This window comes from Manacus candei, unplaced genomic scaffold (genome assembly GCF_025592945.1).
Source record: "Manacus candei isolate 608988 ecotype Guabito, Panama unplaced genomic scaffold, ASM2559294v1 h1tg000008l, whole genome shotgun sequence".
NCBI classification, from domain to species: Eukaryota; Metazoa; Chordata; class Aves; order Passeriformes; family Pipridae; genus Manacus; species Manacus candei.
The window spans coordinates 1570525-1590371 of record NW_026138056.1 but is presented as its reverse complement, the minus strand read 5'-3'; the positions used below and the strand labels follow the sequence as shown (position 1 = coordinate 1590371).

Sequence of the window (19847 nt, the reverse complement as noted above, 5' to 3'; positions counted from 1 at the left end):
CAATCAAATACAATAATTTCCCTGTGGGAGGGGAGGAAGTTGTAGGAGTAGAATATGCTTAGAATGTATTTGATATGTTTTGTTCCACTATAGTTCTTTTCATTAACAAAATATAACTCTGATAATTTATAGACAAAAAACCCATACAAAATATGAAAAAGGTACTAAATAGGTAGAATATTTTTTAGTACAGGACTTCCCATGGTAGACACAGTTGAAAACTTGGATGAATCAGAATTCAAGTTTGTCTTAAAGCTTAAGTGCACTTAGCTAAGTTTCAACTTTTGAGTCTTTAAAGATAATTATAATGGAATAGAATACTTTTTACACAATATGGGATATCATTCCCTAAAAGTTTTCCCGCAGCTGTTTCTGAAGATTGTTGGAATATTGTAGGTAAAATGCCAAACACATTTTTTTAAATAAAACACTTCTGTGGTATTTACCATGTTTCATGTTTAGAAATTGGCAGAAGCCAGTCGGGAAATTAATGTTTTTATAGCTATATTTGTTTGCAAAGGGATTAAGTTTAATGGGTTCTCTAAGATTTAGCTGCCTTAATTTGAAACATTGTTTCCCAACAAGCAGAAGCCTGGTATCTGACTCTTGGATGCTACCCTTCATAGTCAAATATATCAGTCTAAGCCCTTTATGATAAAGTCAGTATACAAATTCTTCTAATATAACTGCTGCAGGGTATTGTTCTCCAAAAGCAGATCGAGGCAGACATCTGGGGAAAGTAGTGCCTCTAGCTGGTGTGGTTACCACCGAAAGAACACATCTGTGAAGACAAAGTTAGCTTGACAGCACAGTTACAGGGGCCCCAACCATGCCCATAGTACTTCTTGGTTTGGGGCAAAGACCAAAAAGCATAAATTATGATTTGTGTCAAAAGTCAGAGTCTCAGAGGAGCAGAGATTTCACTCTCACTAGCTGTCTGATAGAAAAACAGAGGCAACAATATTGCCTTTTTTGATCTCCAAAACCAGACTAAATCAGCTATATCACCACATAAACCAGGAGATAACACTTTTTTAAATTTACCCTTCTGACACAGACCAGGAGGAATAGGGTAAGATATAAGCCTATATGTCTATCCTGTATTTGGGGGAAAAAAGAATATGTACTATGGATCTGGATAGAAAGCCAGTAATAAATATGCATGTGGTTTCACGCAGGAACTAATGGCTTTGCTTTTTACAATGCCAATGGAAAAAAATAGTTTTTTAATATTGTCTATCTAGATGATTTGTATTTCACATTAGTTCACAAAGGACACTGGTTAGTATGTGATTTATGGTTGGAACAAAATAATTATCTGAAGCTTAGCTGAAGGTAGGCTTTCAGCACATTAATAATACATTAGCTAATGTTTCTTTTTTGGCATTGCCTATGCAAATTTCTATTATCATAATAAAAATGACTGTTTATTTTAACAGCTTTAGATGAGAACACGTATTTTATCTGATGTCTTGATTAAATACTAACTGCCAGTTCCCAGATAAACTTTTAACCAGAGTTTTTCTTTTAGTCTCAGCTGGTTTTTGGTCAGTAAAGTAAAGGGAGAAACAGTTTGCTTTGCTAAAAACTGAGAGGAGCTCTCTGTGGTCCTCTTTGGCAAGTGTGGTGAAAGTTCATCCTGGTTGGAAACTTCAAACACTGATAGCTGTCACAGGAAAATCATTCATGACTGTGAATCATATAAAGTCAGATTTAAAACATATACTGCCTAAATTTGTTCACTTTGTTGAGCAAGCATAGGTGAAGATAATTTCATTCAAATAATTACTTTCTGACAAATGGCAATACATATTGTCTGTCCAAAATAGTATTAGATTTGATTGCACTTAGGTAGATCAGAAATTAACTTCTCTGCTTGAAATAATTTGTGACTCGATTACCTGCTGAATATTTCCATTTCCAAGCTATGATTTCACACCAACAGGCATATTAGAAACCATATTTTAGAAAACATATAAGGCATTAGTCATGGCAATGTATTCTTCAGATGGAATCATACTATGTCTTCCCTGCCACTGCCTATTGAGTTTGTCCCTGTTGAGTTTCTGAGAACATTTGACTTACTGAGATTTCTGAACAGAAATAAAACATTTGGGGTAACTGCTTTGGGGAATCTTCCTTCATAAGTTATGACTTTCTCAGCAAATACAATGTATATACGTCTTACAAGAGTATTTTTGTGGGCAAGTAACAAGACAGTTTGCCTGCATTCCTGTGATTCCGAGTGGCCTTGCTATGTATTTGTGTCTCAAGCTGCCCATGGGACCCCTATGCAAATGAATATTTGATTATTCTGGCTGATGCTATCCAAAGCAGCTGAAAATAAATACCAGACTGATCATTTTATAAGCTCAGGCTGGCTAATTTACACTCTGTAGAATGTAGAATAAAATGCTTTGTATTTTACACATTTTTACTTATCTCTTGTTGCATTTTTTTCATAATAAAATAAATAATAACAATGCCATTCGTACCTGGATATTAAAGAAAGATAAAAGAACAACAATAAACAATTGGAGAAAAATCTGTTGAAAAATACTAATATATATATAATTATTATAAATCAAACCCATTTTCCATGCATGTTATATGATAATATGATACTAAAACATTATACTCAAGAATAAATGGCTGATTAGCTTTGGAAATATAGCACTGTCTTCAATTTCATTGGCAGAAAATTTTGCACAGTAGAGTTCTGACAACAAGACATGAATGTTAGGGAGGTGACACAAGTTCTGCTTGTTGCCTCTTACTGCAGAGATTGGAAAACTAAAATTTGCCCAGGAGTGTTGTGTGTTCTGAAACTGCTGCTCTCTTTGAATGATATACAGAACAATTTTTTTTAAAAAATAGCATTAGTTCTATCTCAATTTGAGTACATATCAAATTTTTCTCAGATCCTACAAACCACTTTTTGTGTAGCTGAGAGGTGGTGAAGAGGGAGCAGGAACTGCATGTGAAAACAACTCTACAAACTTACAAATCTTTCAGGGTTAATCTTTAAGGGAAATGTCTTTTTGTCAGTTAATTGAATAGGATTATGTACTTTTCTGGTTGGCAATTGAAAGGAAATGTTCCTTTCCTTTTTGATCCTTCAAGAGCTTTCTGTACTTTAAATAATTGCTAGTCTCATTTTGAACAAAACTTTTGTTTAATATGTTGTAAAGTGTCTTGAAAGAATTGTCTTGTAGGTATATCCCAGTTTTCTCCTTAAAATTACTGAATATTCTGATTTTACATATCAATAAAACAGAAATTAAGGAAGAAATCATATTCTATCCAAAGTAGGAATTCAAGCTCATACTATCCTTTTGACATTTCACTAGAAATATCAAGGAAACAACAATAAGCTAAGTATTTTTATCTATTCCTTTTTATGATCTTATCTTTTATAAAAAAATTGCATAATTATATAGAAGTTTTTGCTTGGATAAAAATAATACAGACCCTTAATCCAATAAAAATAATGCAGACTCTTACTTTGAAATTTGTATAATTGGGAACTGAGTTGCTAGAATATAGAAGTGTAGGTAAATATTCATCTGCTTCACCAATTACTATGTGACTAAGGCAAAGAAATTCAGAACAAAGTAAATAATAAGGGTTATTCTATGGAAAGAGAGCAATAAGAGTGTAATTTTCACACTCATTAGACGTGGATACAAAGCTAAAAGCAGTCAATGAACATGCAAGAGTCTTTAGATCATAATATTAAGATTATGTTTTGCTATTTTTAAATGGAACACTATACCCGGTTGATGGGTATAAATAGTAGTAAAAATACTTTAGTACCCGGTTGTACCCTTCAGGTACTGGAAGACCTGATACTGGAAGACCAGGTCACCCTGAAGCATTCTCCAGGCTGAACAGTCCCAGCTGTCTCAACCTTTCCTCATAGGAGAGATTTTCCATCCCTCTGATCATCTTTGTTGCCCTCCTGTGGACTCAGTCCAACTCATGTCTTTCTTATACTAAGGGCTCCAGAGCTGGATGCAGTAGTCCAGGTAATTATAGAGAGTAAAGTTAGGTTTCATCCAAGCACTGTAATAATTTTTCTAGATTGTATCTTTCCTATTTGGTGCAAGACTTTTCTCCAATATTGTCTATTGATTTTGAAAGTCTGAAATAAATCTGCCAAACTTTCAACTAGAGAATTATGTTTCATTGCCCCAGTCTACAGCACACTGCACACTACAAATTCCTATTTCATAGAAATTCAGGGCAGTGGTGCAGTAGAATGTAGATATCTAGGAAAAGAACTCATGAAACTTTCGTTAAGCTTATCATACCAATCAAACTTTTTTCATTGAAAGTATTTATGAAGTAGAATTTTATGTAACAACAGTAATGCACTATCTTGTCAATCCCATATATTTACAGTTTATCGAGCAGCCTAGGTTCATTCTTGTCCATCCCTATTTTACATGTAACTAAAGCAGACACAAACAATTCCCTGTTTGTTTTTGTTTGGTTTGGTTTGGTTTGTGTTTGGTTGTTTGTTTTGGTTTGGTTTGTTGTGTTGTTTTGGTTTAGTTTTGGGTTTTGGTGGTTTTGTTTGTTTGTTTGTTTGTTTGTTTTGTTTTTTTTTTTCCTTCCTAATCTCTCCTAATTTTATCTGTTTTCCTCAGAAGTCATTCTTTTGCTAGATCGATCTCAGTGAACAGTAGTTAAAAGACATGGTCATCACTGTGGAGGGCACAGAATGCCTATGTGTGACACCTTGTTTTTTAACTTCAGGTGGACTTTTTTCCTTTCTTTTTTTTTTTTTTCCCTCCCCACTTCTGTTCATGTGTTTGTTTCATTAAGTTTGTTAAATTAACACAAGAGTTCAGTGTTTGCTGGTGGGCTACTACGCGGCTTCCTGAACACATGAGGCGGAAAGATGCCCTCCCGGGCCGTGTTTCCAAAGGGATCTGCTGCACGAGCCGGGGATGCCGCGGCCGCGACCATCTGCCAGCCTGGAGAAAAGTAGGTAAACCCACTCGGCCGAGGCCGAGGAGGGCATCTGGCCGCCGCCCGGTGTCATGCCCGGGGTCGCGGAGCTCTCCTGGCACCAGGAGACCCGCGCCACCCACCCTGGGTCCCCGTCCCCCGGCGGCGGGAGGGTGTGCGCTGGGGGCGGGCTCCGCGGCCGCGGCGCCGGGGGCGGTGTCCCCGCTCCGCCCCTCCCCGCCCCGCGCCCCGCCCGCCCCCGGCCGTAGGCGCGGGCAGCCGCGAAGCCACCGCCGGGCGGAGCGGAGCGGAGCGGGGCCGGCGGCCGGGGCGGCGGCGGGGCGGGGGCAGCGAGGGGCCAGCGGGGGAGCGGAGCGGCCGCCACCGCCCCCCGGGGCGGTGCCGGGCGAAGCGGAGCCGGGCGGCCGCGGGAGCGGCGCGGAGCGGGCGGAGCGGAGCGCGGCGGCTGCCGCTGCCTGGATGCCAGAAGCGCCTCTGGAGCCAGTGGCCGGCGGCACCCGGGAGGGCCCGGGGGAGGAGGAGAAGGAGGAGGCGGCGGCGGTGGAGGAGGAGGAGGACGACTCCGGGAGCGGAGGGGAGGAAGCAGGCAGCGCTGGCCATGGCCTCCAACTTTAACGATATAGTCAAACAGGGCTACGTGAAAATCCGCAGCAGGAAGCTGGGGGTGAGTGAGTTCTCTCTTCGCCGGCCCTGTCCGGGGTGGGGGCGAGGCGCAGGCGGCCACCTCGCCGGCCTGGGGGGCGGCAGTGCCCCGGGCCGGGGCTGCCAGCGCGGGGCGCGGCGACCTGCTGCTGCTGCTGCCGCTGCTGCCGCTGCTGCTGCTGCTGCCGCTGCCGCTACTGCTGCTGCTGCCGCTGCTGCTGCCGCCGCTGGGGCTCGGACTTTGCTCCCATCTCTGTAGGGGTCGGTGGGGATGCGCTGCCATTGCTCTCGGAGAGAGCTCCAGGAAGGCGCCGCTCCTCCCTTCTGTCTCAGCGTTCGCCTGCCAGTGTCACTGTCCGCTAAAAGCTGCGTTCCGTTCCCTCGTCCTCCTTGGGCCGAGGATAACACCCCACTGTTATCCCACCTAGGGACACAGGGCGTCCCTGCCTCTCCCGCTTCCCCCCCACCGCCGTCCCCCGTCCCTTGCCCTGCTGCCTCCGGCAGGGGCTTGGGCGGGGAGAGGAAGGCGCAGGCAGGATCTGTAAAAAACTTTGTGCAGAGATTCTCCTTCCCTCTCTCCCTCCCTCTCCCATTTTGGGAGAGGGATGTCTTCAATCAGGGCAGGGTCTGAAAACACTGGAGGCTGGTACCAGAGCAGCCCAACAGTAACTGAGAAAAGCGGGCGTGGAGATGTGGGGGTGCTCGTGCCCCAGGACATAGAGGACTGGGGAATGGCAACCTGCAGCGGGCCGGGGGCGGGCGGGGAGGGGAGGTGGGTGACAGCCTTATGGACCGAAAGGCAGATGCAGAGTCTGACAGTGATAAAAACTAGGGGCGGTCCCTTAGGTGAGCGTGGCTGGTCTCAGTACACACCGGGGTGCTCAGAGACACGGTTATCGAATTGGCCAAGTGCACTTTCCCTGACGGGGTACAGCAAACCTTGAAAAGGCAGTGAAGTTGGAACAGAGTGTGTATAAGGGTCAGGATTTTCTAAACTTCAGTCGGTGCCGGGAATCATCAGTTTGGGCTTTCTCTTTACCCTTTGTGTAAGAACGAGAAGGCTCGCTGGCTTGCACAGCTAGCAATGTTGCCAGTGATCCCAAAAGATCCTGTTGGCTCGAGACTAAACCCGACTAGGGCTAAGAGGAGGTCTGGAGTTCTTTGAGTTCATGCTTCATTTTTTGTTTAGACGTGCAGAAAAGTGAAGGGTCTCTACCTGCTCTCCCTTCCAGGGAGGTGAGCTGCCTCTCTTCCTGCTTCCCCTGAAACCTAATAGAGGAGGGACCATGTGAAATCTGCCCTCCTCCAAGTCATGATCTTTGAGCTTATCACAATGCTAATATTTATCTCCTCCTCCTTCTCTCCCCTTTTCCCTTCCCCCAGATGCTGTGCTTTGCTTGCAGACACATTGTGCAGGATGGTAGGACAATAATCAGAAATTGACCTTTGGAGCACTTTGGTACCTTGGCAGGGCTGTTAATTCCAAAAGAGCACGGGAAAGTTTGGTCCAAGCCCTTAATTGCCCCAAGTCCAAATGTATGAGAGATGATGTAAATCCAAAGAGAATGGATGCTCTTATTAATGATTTTGCAACCTCAAAGTCACTCTGTGCATCAGTAAAGCATTAGTCTTATCTGAAAGAGCAATTTCTAAGCCCTAGTTTGTTTCTGGCAGTCCTCTGCTTAACCTTTGCTCATCAGTTTTTCCCCAGTTCAGCAGTGTTACTAGATGGGCCCAACACAAAGCAGAGAGATGATGGTATTGCATTGCCTTGATGTTAGTAGTTGGAATCAGAGTTAATCTGTTTGATTTGCAAATCTGTATAGGAAGGTATCTCAGTGTCCTTTAAGTGTGAAATTATGTATATGCATATGTTTATGTATGCAAATACTTTTATATACCTGTGTGTGTGGCATATATGCAACAAATGTAGAGTTCATATCACAGTAATCTTGGTAGATACTTGCTGACTTGTGTAAAAAAATTTATGAAGGTGGTATTTCATTGCAATATATCTTAAGTAGCTTGAATATTTTGTTTTGAAGATGTTAATCTGATTTTTTGAGGAGGACACGTATAAATGCTTTTTTTGTGTGTGGATATTATTCCTGGTCCTAATGATTATCATACTTCTACACTAAGCAGAAGGGAAATAGTTCATACAGTGTCTACAGAGGATTTTCTCCTACTGAAGTGGTTTATGAGGGTGACAATTCAGACTATACAGCCTCAGGCAGGTGGTAGTATAAGCTTAAATATGACATATGGAAATGCAAATCTGAATAAATCTATTAAATACAATGTAAAATGGATTATATTTTATAGAAAATAGCATCAAAATTCAAATGAGTGTGGTGGTTGAAAGGTATGAATATGTGTGGGTATATCCATAGCTAATTGGATTCTTGTGACTGAATATCTAAATTAATGCAATTTTTGTTCACCAAGTGAAACATTAAAGGTTTGTATTTTTTCCCTTTATGTCTGTCTCCAAGTCCAAACGTTAATGAATTACACTAGAGCTGTCATAATGTAGGTGAATACATCAATTTTCAGGGATATAAATGTCTGTTGGCGAATGAATATTTTTAACCTCCAAAAAATATTGAAAGGAGGGAAGAGAGTTATGGGTTCTGAAAACTAAGACTAAGATAATTTTTAAATATGTCAATAGGATTTTACCTCTTGCTGGTTATGTTACATTCCTATACACTGGAACTTACTGGCATGGGGTTTTTTGGTCATAACAGTCTACATTCTTTGAATATTTCAAAGTCTCCCAAGAAGTAGATTGATTAGAACTTGGAGAGCTGAGGTGACTAATACCGATTTTAGTGCTAGACTTGGGCAGTAAAACTAATTCTAACCTTTGGGCTGGTAGCCAATTCATTACAGAAATTCTTCCAATGCAACTTTTATTCTGTCTTGTTCTGTGACTGAGGGAGCCCTGGCTGGGAATCAAATGGAAGATAGTTCAATAGTGTATTTTCATTTTATTGAAAAAACTCCACAGCACAAGCTTTGATTTGTGCTGAACTTTCTGATAGAATTTGGTTTTCCAAGAGCCTAGTTTTCAAAAACTCAAGTAATAAATCTTCATCTAATTGTAAAATAGAAAGTATTTATGTTTTTTTTTTAAAGAGGTATAACATGTTTTCTTCTGACTTTTTATGGCTGTCTTGCGTTAAGTACTTGTTACCCTGTCTGCCTACTGCCCACATACCTGCAAATTGTGTTCATAGTGTGCGTGAGTATTGTCTCCAGTCGGGGAGGATGGACAAACATCCATTCTGAACTGTGCAGTCAGGACTTGGAGCTGTTTTTCCATGATACTGTTCAGAAGGCTGATTTGAAGACAAAGATGAAGCCTAAATCTTGATGGAAATACATGGAAAGAAGTACTGTGAAAATTTGCCCTTTTTGTTTACTGATACCTGATCATTAAGATTTTTTTGCCTGCTTTTCACCTTATCCTTAATTGCTCATTTACTGTTGGATTTACATCTTAATGGATTTCTGTATATTTTCTGGCAGTCTAGTATTTTCAAGTCGACCTCATTGTTCTGATACCTTTAAGTTGTTAAAGTAGCTTCTTTTGTTGTAAGATCGGATAGTCAGCTGTGGAGCTTTACCAGCCTCTCTCTTGTTGTTGGATTCTGACATCTGGGAATATCATGGTTTCTGCCATAGAGATATCAGGCCACGAAGAGACATCCAGCCAGTTAGACCACTTAGCCTATCTCCTTTTGTTAAGTGTGAACCGTACATGAAACTTTTCTCTGGTGCCTTGAAATTTTAAATATATATTAAAGACTGTGTAATAGACAAGCTCACTTGTATACATGACATCTTCATCGAGGTATCACAGTATCTTTGAAACTTAGAAACTGTAGTCAGTGAGGTTGACATATAATTAAAATGTCTTTATAAAATCTGTTTCCCTGCAGCCTAAATATGCCTTTCTTTTCAGTACCCTGGCATTCCTGCACTGTTTGATATTTTGCTTTTCTCTAATGCTACATAAAGGAAATACCTCATTCTTGCAACCATTGCATTTGACCTCTGCAACCCTCCTTTGAAATAAATTTGATTGTAATGTGTTGTGCTGTTCAGATCAGAATAGGTCATTTGTGTAGCGTGGAACAGGACTGTGCTGCCTTTGTTCTTTTGGAATCTTTCATACTTGTGTCACATTAAAATTCATATGACACAATTTTATACTGCACTGACTGTGCTTATAGGCTGAAACATTGTTGTAGCAGATTGGAATCCCTTTGTTGCCTCCTAATAAACTAAGCTGCGAGTATTTCATGCCTTGTTGAAGTACTGTTTCTTAGAAGAAAAACAATTTGATGTTGCATTAGGAAGTCTAATTAAAAATGAGCATTGTGTCACTTCGATAGTCTTGTTTTGACCCATATCAACCTTCGAAGTCATAATCTTTATTGTTTGTTTGTTTCTGTGGTTTTTTTTTGGTCACGCCTTGGCCACAGAACAAAAGAATCCTGTCTAATGGAAATTTTCACTCAGTTGAATAATTACTGATTTTTCTGTGATTCCACATACTAAGTAGAATTATTTTCTGAGTGGTTTAGTTTACACTCTAATACAGCTATCCAAAGAGAAAATTGTATCTGCCACTCAGTCTTGATTGAACAATAAGTAGCAGGTTTCTCTTAGTCACCAAATGAGAAGTTTTACCATATAAACCCCCCTATTTTTAACCATACTTTTAGATCATTACAGGTACCTTTTGTGGAAATAAACATCGTGTTTCTCCTTCTGCTGTTAACCCTGTCTTCAATCAATCAGCACTAACAATACTATGAATACAAGTGTCTGATTGCAACTTGGTTCCTCTTGAAAAAATGCAGTATGTGTCTTACAAAATCCTAACATTTAATTGATATAGTGTGGATACTTATGGTGAAGAAAGCAAAGGGACCTGCAAAATGTCTTGGGTTTGAGATTACATTGATTGATTGTACTGACTCTGCAAGTGGGTCATGATGAATACAGAGGGCAAAGTAAAGGTTCTTCTGTTTCTTCGAGTTGCCATAGCATATTCTAAGAAACAAACAAACACATGAAGAAGTACAAGCAAGTTGTGTGGCCTGGAGTGGATATTCTTTCCGTAGATTATTTTATATTATTATCTGTGGGAAATCTGCTCAGCCTGTTTGAAAGCACTGAAATTGCCTTTTATATAACCGCATCCTGACCGATGACATAAACTATGAATTACGTCTTGGAGCATGAAAATAATTTGAATGAAACTGTAAAACCTTAATTCTGGTTTATAATGTATCTATTTAAAATTTATCTATTTTAATTTTTATAAAGCTCTAGATGGACAGGATTTAGGTTCCAGATTCCTTCCATATAAAGGAGTTTCTTTTTCATGATAGTTCATGATAGTTCAACTTGAGATACGGAATTAAAAGGATTTCACTGGGATCCATTAAAGCAACTGGTTACATTCACTACATTATACTGAAAGTATCATTTAAAATACCAATAATTACTGCTTTCAGTATTTCTTGCCAAGTCACATGAATGGATTTGAAGAATTAAAAGGAAAATACGTGGATTTCCAATTTGGTCATTATGGAAAGAATAATCATTTTTAGCTTCTGACCAGTTATTATTGATTAAGCGTTGTACAGGAAATTGAAAGAAATATCTTGCAGCCATGGTAAGCAAGGACAAAAAGTCCGACAACTTTTTGTGCTAATGTTTGTGTTTAAAGCAACTTGTGAGTCAGGCTTGTGGTAAGCACTTTGGAGTTGCTATGTTTCCCAGTTGATTTTCTTGATGTGCTTTTCCACCTTTTAATTCCCAAGAGGTATGATAGCCAAAGGTTAGTAATTTTGTAATGGATGGCTCTTACTTAAAGAGACAAGTAGTTCTCTTTTGTAGATAGCATATCACATCCATGTTATCAATGGATTATAGATGCTTCTATTTTTACTTTTGTGTGTAATGCCATTAGTCTCAATGAGATTAAACCTTAGCTGTATGAAGAGTACACAAAGTGTTCATACAGACTCTCTCTCTTTCACTTGCATATTTTGAGATGGTAAAATTTTATTGAGAATTTATTTGTGTCTCCTGTAAGGTGATGGCCTTCTGTTTTTTCATTTAGGAGTCTGTAATTTTTGTCCTGTGATGGATGTTAAAACCCAATGAAAAGATTCAGTGAAAAGACCCTGAAGTCAGTTTAAGGAACCCATTAACTTTGGTGGCTTTGGTTCAGAGTCCATGTGGGAACATTAACTGCATGCATAGAACATGAATTTCCTTGTTGTAAAATGCCCTTCAAATCCTACTCAAAGGAGTTGTCCTTTCTCATTTCGGTAATTGTGGAAGGAACATTCTCTATGAATCCTTGAAATATACAAGGAATTATTCATGTAATTCCAATAGTGAGTTTTCTTCCTAGTATTTTAGAAATAATCTCTCTTCGAATCATTCATTCACATTTTTGCAAGCAGTGCAAAATGCTCTATAGCTGTTGCCTGGCAACAACAAATTCAGGCAACAGCATATGTGAGTTGGTTGTTAGTTATACATTTATATATGTTACTGTATAGAGAATACATTTTAGATAGGTACTAATGAGACATTTCAAAAAAAAAAGCATGCTATGAAATGCTCTTTAAAAAGAAAATCGAGTAAAGGTTTTGGGGTCTATATTACCCTGGAAAGTTTGTCTTTTGTTTTAGGTTGTGTGAAAGATCAGTTAGTTGAACAGCTTTTCACAAATGTCATGATGTAGTTAATATACTTCTATGCAGTCTTGGAAAATGTAAAATATTCTCTTTGTTGAAGGTGAGAAATACTTTTATGTGTATGCATTTTGAATTATATCCCTCACTGTTCTTTAAATTAATAATGTATTATTTAACCAAAGCATGGGTGTTTTACTGTATACTATATCCTCTCATATCTGCTATGTTTAAAATAATAATTATAAATGTTTCACTGCATTTTGTATTTTTAATCTTTTCAACTTACGGTGCAGCTCTAAGATTCAAAAATATCCTGGTGTATTAATGTAATGAATCATCGTTTGGTTGAATTTTTTTTTCCAGAGGAAAATACATACTTCAACTCTAAATACTATGAAATTTCTTGAAGAAAGTCAATGGAGAAAAACAAAGAAACCTTTTAATCTTGTGGAGAAAGTTTTTGTACAGTAGGACAAAATTACAAACTTATTAAAAAAAAGTTGAGCAAGAGTGTGTGCAGTAACTATATCTTGACACCTGTGTCACATAAATACTTACTTTGGATTAATATTTTTTTTATTATTATTCAGAATACATATCCACACATCACGTCTGAGAAGAAAAATTGTGTGATTGTTCAGACCAGCACTTAAGCCACTGTCTCTGAAAACTTGGTACAGGCAATGAGATTTCCAAACAGTGAGATTTTCAGCTGGCATCAGACTTAAATCTACTGACTTTGGGAGTACTCTTACGGACTAGGATAGGTCTTGGAAAGCTGAGACTACCACTGAAGGGGTTTGAAGATGAATGTTAATTTCGATGTCTGCTTAGAAATTAAGGGAAAAAATAGTGCAGTCTGTAATCTAGAAATGAAATATACTTCTTTTCAAAAGTGATCTTCACTGCAGATCACTGCAGATCACTGCAGAATCACTGCATAAGAGAGAGAGTAATTAGACATTGGAATAGACTGCCCAGGGAGGTGGTGGATTCACCATCCCTGGAGGTTTTTAAGATGAGACTGGATGTGGCACTTAGTGCCATGGTCTAGTAACTACAGCGATGTTGGATCAAGGGTTGGACTTCATGATCTTTGAGATCTTTTCCAACCTGGTTTATTCTATGATTCTATGAACATAAGTCTTCCAGATTTTGAAGCTTTTTAACAATTTTAATGTGTGAAACGTCATTGCTGTCACGCTTAGAAGTTACAAGACCATGCAAATGGAGCCTTGCAGGAATTACTGTTCACTTCAGATGTGCATAAATTAGGAAGATAATTAATGGAAGTGTGTAAATCTTTTAAAAATTGATCTTCTTTCTCTCTGTTGTTCAGTTACCAAACTGACTATCATCATCTCTGGCTTATCTGGACTGAACTTTGGAGAGATTGTATTCATTAATATGTCAGTAAGGAGTTAGAAGGACACAGCATTGACTAGACCTGGGAAAAAAAGTTGCACACTGTCTGTCTACTGGAGGAATGGCTCTTTGGTTTATTTCTCCTACCTGTTCATTGCGAAAAGAATTAATAGCAAAGTTTAATATTGAAAGGTTTTCAGTACTCTAGAACCAAATTAGTAACATCTTTGAGCAGGAAGCTCCTGATACTTCTAATACTCTTTACTGTTTGTCCCTGGATTTTTCTTTCTCACCCTGCCCTCAGAGTGAATTGGTATATTCTCTTTTCTCATGCAAACGCTTTTTTTCTTGCAAAGAAAAAAGAGTACATGAAGTCTTACAAAATAAGAACACAGAAGAGTTTTCTGAATGAGTAGTCATAATTATTGGTTTTGTACAGTACCTAAAAAGAGGACAGTTTATTCTTATAAACTTATATTTATTATAATTACTTTTATTTTTGTTTTTATTTGTCAGACTACTTTTAGATAGTATAGTCTTTGATAAAGTAATTACTTCATACAGTAACTGTTATCTAGTTCTAGTATGATGTGCGAATGTGAAATAATAAAGTATATGAATAAAAACTAATAATGGAGAAAGCCTTAATTTTAATTGAAGTTGATATACTAATAAACTAGATTAATATAATAAACTAGATTAATATGATAATAATAAGGCATACACTATGTTTAATATATATGTATATAATAGTATGATAATAATAGCGTCATAACAAGAAAGAGAGAAGGCTGATTTTCCATAGTTGTAACAAGAAGGGTAGTAAAAAAAATGATATTTTACTGATTTTTATTTTGTGTAGTCCTAGTATCTTAAACTATGAAATGTGTTTTGGAGCTTTTTGCACTGTTAATGAAATAACCTCTTTCAAGAAGACAAAAATCTTTGTACTTATATGTTGGAATCTATATGAGGAAAGTTAAATTTTAGTCTTTTTCAGAGATAAAATTTGTAATCTTGAGCACTTTAATTCATTCCAGCCTTATTCTAAATTATACTAAGCCCACTGTACACTACATAAAATAAATTTAAAACTGTGTTAAGGCCCCTTATACTGCCAGTATAGTGAATGCTCTTAGTGTAAATGGGAAACAGGCTTTCTGTGCTGAACTTTTCTGTTTGTGAAATTAGTATAATCTCTTTTCATCTGCCACTTCTTTATTTTGTCTGTCTCAACTATAAACTCTTGTTAAATTCTCTGTTAAGACATGTTGGCTAGTGCTGATTATGGTCAAAGTATTATTAGGTGCTACATTTGTATAGAAAACATTAGAATAATTCAAATTTTATTTTTAGTAATTTGAGTTGCATAACTATGGAATGGCTGAGGTTAAAAAGCACCTCTGGAGGTCACCTGGTCCAACCTCACCACTCAGCCAGATTCACTGTCTATTTTAATGTTGTATGAAGACTTTTACTTTTGGTTGGAAAATATGTTTCACTGAATTCTTCTATGAATTCTCTCTTTACAGTCCGGATTTGTTCAGGTATCTGACATATTTTAGATTTTTGTATATAAAGAAAATAAATATTTTGCATTTTCCCCCCAGATCTTCCTGTCTGCTCATCAGTTTTCATCTTAGAAACAAGTGTCACAAATAGGAATGCTAGAAGTCTGAAACTGCTAACTATGATAGGCCTTATGTCTTTTTTGCCTTGAGGCAGAATTGTAGTGCAAAATCTGAAGTGTTGAATGGTAGATATTGAAAATGTTTAAGGTACAATTATTCAAATCTTATGTGGCAGAATAATTCTGAAAGCTGAATATGGTGCATGAGGTAATTTCATAACTGCTTGGGTTGCTGGTCTGCAATTGTGGATGTAAATTTCTGACCCCAGACATGCAGAAATTAGCCATATTTGTCAAATACATGTTGCATAATACAACAATCCTGATTAAAGTGGGGTGAAGGAAGAGATGTTACTGCAACATCTCTTTTCTTCCTTGTGCAGTGCGTCACTGGTCAGATTTTGAGAAGATATCAGAGTTTTCTCATTTCCAAATTTTATGAAAGGAATATTCTTCCACAAAAAAAAATTGAAACACCATACTCTGTGTATGTGTACACCAACGCCATTCTGCTAAGCAATACTAATGCTTAGGCTTAAGTTGTGCATTTTACCCATAATATCTTGGAGCTCAGCATGAGGAGCGTGTATTTGTATGGTTCCACAGAGGAAAGTCTGTGGGACTTTGTGCAGGTTATAGAGTGAATCAGTCGAGTCCACTTTCAGACTCTTGAGATGGCAAAATGCATTTTTTCTTTAGGAAATCTATCTACACAATATGTGAAATAAAAAAGCACTACAGAAGCATTTATTGAAAGGAAACGTCTAAGGTTATAAAAGAAAAAAAAAAGGGGGAAAAATCAAATTATGGGTTGTCCATTGCAGTAATGCTGGTGTGAACATTTCCAGAAGGAGATTTGTAGCAACCAAGATTTTCAGGGTCCTGGTTTCCCTTTAATAAAAAAAATATTTTTTTTTCCTGCAGAAAAGAAATCACTTTGAGATCACTAAATGATTTCTATCCTCTTCAGTGGGTCATAGCTCAAAGGAAAAGGTTGAAAATATATTGGATAGCCTTTTCTAATATGATGCATACTGGTTGAAGCTTATGCAATGTCAGCACATTTAGGTAGTAATGTGTTTAATGAAACCCAGTTCCCTCATGATGTTACATTTTTCCAATCATTGAATCATCTGGACTTTTAGGTTTTTTTAATAATAAAAATTCTAATGTAGATCCATCCTAAAGAAAAGTAGGAGAAAGAGTAAAAAATTCTGAGATCTATCTTTCCCTGATAGAACAGAATCTCTGACACCTTTTATTCCCAATAATGATATGTGATGTATTAAATATATAAATATTAAAAATGTAGCAAAAGGAATACGGACCAAAAGAAAGGAAACAGACTACTCTAATCTCATGTCATTGCAGAAAAACAGGAATGGAATTATTTTTATGGTCCCAGAGTTCTTAATAAAGAAGAACACTGCAGTTTTTAAAAAGAAAAGTAGATATGTGAATGCAAAGGCTTTATTTCTAGAATATAAGCAACTGCACATTGTAGGACTTGCTCAAGACCCAAAGGCCAAACAGGATATTACCAGATCATGGCCATTTCAAAAGATTTCAGGTTATTTTGAAGAATTACGTCTGAATGCCTGTAGAGTATTTTCAGACACTTACTAATCATTTGGGATGAAGATAATGCTTACAAATTGTATAAGGGCGCTTTAACTAATGGTAACAGTTTAGCAGCTGGTAGAGAACATTGCTTAAACTATCAAAATTAGGTGTCTGAGGTGCTTTGAAAATGGAAGCCTCACAGTGAAACATAAGGGGGAATCTGTACAGCAGCAATGGAATAGATTTAGATGAGATTTATGGGCAATGAGAGGAAAATTTATACTGGTGGACCTCATAGTATAGTTATTTGAGGACAAATGTTGCTCTAGCAGCTTTTATACAATAATATACCTACAGTGTTTAGATGTATTGCTTTGGGATTTTTTGAACTGAAGGAGAAAATAGAAAAGTAAATGTTACTTGTAAATATTTTTGACATAATTTCGACATGATCATAACATAATGTAGTTTGTGTCCCAAGAGAACCCAGAGGTTAAATACATTTCAAAATGGGTTTGGAGGTGTATTTTCCAGAATTCTTGATGTCAGAAAATAATTTTTGCCTGGATTTTTTTACCTTTCTCCTCTGAAATGACAAATGAGTCATTTCTGCCGTGTTTCTGTATAATGTTATTTTGTGGCTTATAGTAATTTCACCTAAAAAAAATATTCAAGGTGAATATATCCTCCACTACAATCTGAACAAAATTAAATTTAAAACTATAGTGAGGTGATGCCTCTTGTTTGATTCCTCAGAATCCATTTTTTTCCCATCTGTGACTTACCAGAAACATTTCCTAGACCAGGCTGTAGGTGAATATTGATCTTCCAACAGCAAAACTAAGACTTTCCTTTCTGGAAAGTTACTAGAAAGAATGAATACCTGTTCTCATTCAAACAAACAGATACACTTCCTAATATACTTAATTGATTTACTTGTACTAATTAAAAGGTGTTGAAATAATGGGCCAAATATCTACATGTCCGTAGAAAAGCATATGAAGAAATACAGTCTCCTTCAGTACGTCAGGCTTTTAAGTCTAGGAAAATGTAAAAAGTTGTAAATTATATTGATTTTCATTGACCTGAGCTTACCCACAGTAGTGCCACAGTGCACTCTCTCTAATGCTTATGAGTGAGCTGAATGCACAATAGATGAACTGAGTTAAACCAGGGGATTTGAAATGAGGAATGCTGCTGACACCCTTTGAAATCAACTTTAGAGTGCTATAAAACAAAGCCTAGCTGACTGCATTGCTGTTAAGATGATCATGACTGAAATAGTGAAAATGGAAGCTCAACCAGCAATACATAATTACCAAGAGATTCTTAATTTTTGTCACTAGTGTTTGTTCATTAAGTTAGGCTTTCGATGAATTTATATACGAATACAGAGGAAAGACCTCTGTTAAAGAGGGCCAAACCTGCATTAGGCACCTCTGATTGTGCACGTATCTCTGAAAGTGTGTTTTCAGGTGTCACATGCCAGCCAAAGGGCTCACCATAGCAGTAAGTGTTTTGATCAAGTTTCATTCAGTCCTTTGTTACAGCAATTTCATAAAATTCTATCAATCCCAGAAAATGCTATTAAAGACTAAGCTGAACAGTTAAGTTCCTCATCATGAAAATTTTTTTTCTAGGTAAATAAGAAATTTTAGGAATACATCTCTTGTAAATGGGATTTGTTCAGATTTCACATTTCAGCTTTTTTTCAGTACCAAGACAGTTAAAAAACTTAATTTTTGAAACCAAAAATTGAAATGCTTGTGCAATATCAAGACCAGATGCCTTAGGCATAGGCCTTTAATCCCTGTGCCCTAGTTACAGCAATTAAGTTTCATGAAATATAAATTTTGTTACATATGCATCTTGGTTTCTCCTTTTTTATTCAGTTTCAAAATCAGTGTGAAATATTATTGATAATATTAAATGGACTCTGTTATGTGAATTGCTGTTAATATTGCATTCTAGTTATTCTGACAGATGCAGTGAATGACATTTTCTAACATTTAACCTTAATGCGTGTTCTCTTGCTGAAAGAAATCTTGACTTTCATACAACGGTTTCTTGTAGGCCTGCCTCTTTATCTGCATTTAAATAAAAAAGATGCTGAAGGTGTGCAGCACTTTGGAAAACCACAGTTTATAATTGCTCATGATTTCTAGTGCTGCAGTGCAAATTAATCATTGTCGAACTGTGCTGGGAAGAATAGAAATGCCTAACAGCATTGTGGTCCCTGCCTGAAAGAGCTTACATTCCAACATCTGAAATGTTAAAGCTATCCTTCAAAGTCTCTTGGTATTTTTTTTCACTGAAAGATTTCTCTCCATATAAATTTATTGTCCATTTCTGCCATCATGTATATGCAAATGGATTTCTAGAGCTTGACTGTAAGTTCCCTTCTCCCCCCATACTGATGGAGAAATGGTCACTCATGTGGATGAGGTCCCCATCAGATTATTTGTTTTGTACAGTTTTTCTGAGGATCAGGGAAAGCACTGATAGGGGAGGATGAGGGTACAAACAGAAGTGGAAAACAATTTTGTTTAGATAGTTCAAAGCTGAAAACAGTAAAAGAATTGCTGTCTGCATAGCAACAGGTGTAGCAATGCTGGATTGCATTTCCCTTAAAGAGATAGTAGTTGCTTTGGTATAGATATGAAAGCTCCCAAATGAAAAATTCACAGCCTTCTGGGGGGTTTGTTTTGTTTTTTAAGGCAGAGGCATATGTCACTGTAAAACAACTATATGTACTTTAATGTGGCCAGAAAAGAGGCACTTAGCTGTTCCACAGCAAAAAGAATGAGTTAATAAACCCGGCACACAATCTGTCTCTGCTCTAGCTCTTGGCACACAACAGCTCTAATTGGTGGAAGCTATTGAGGCCTTAATTGCTGATTTTGCAGTACTGCCATGTTTACTGATAAGGTTTAATGCAA

At 37.6% G+C, this 19847-nt stretch overlaps 1 protein-coding gene across 1 annotated transcript in view; it reads left to right on the top strand.

Moving 5' to 3' along the window:
- Positions 1–5366: 5366 nt before the first annotated feature.
- The window catches only part of DOK6 (docking protein 6), a 249244-nt gene continuing 234763 nt past the window's right edge, over positions 5367–19847 (top strand). The window contains exon 1 of the mRNA XM_051774530.1: positions 5367–5641. Within this exon, the coding sequence (XP_051630490.1) occupies positions 5576–5641 (66 nt within the window). The 5' untranslated portion in view covers positions 5367–5575. The remainder of the gene's footprint in view (positions 5642–19847) is intronic.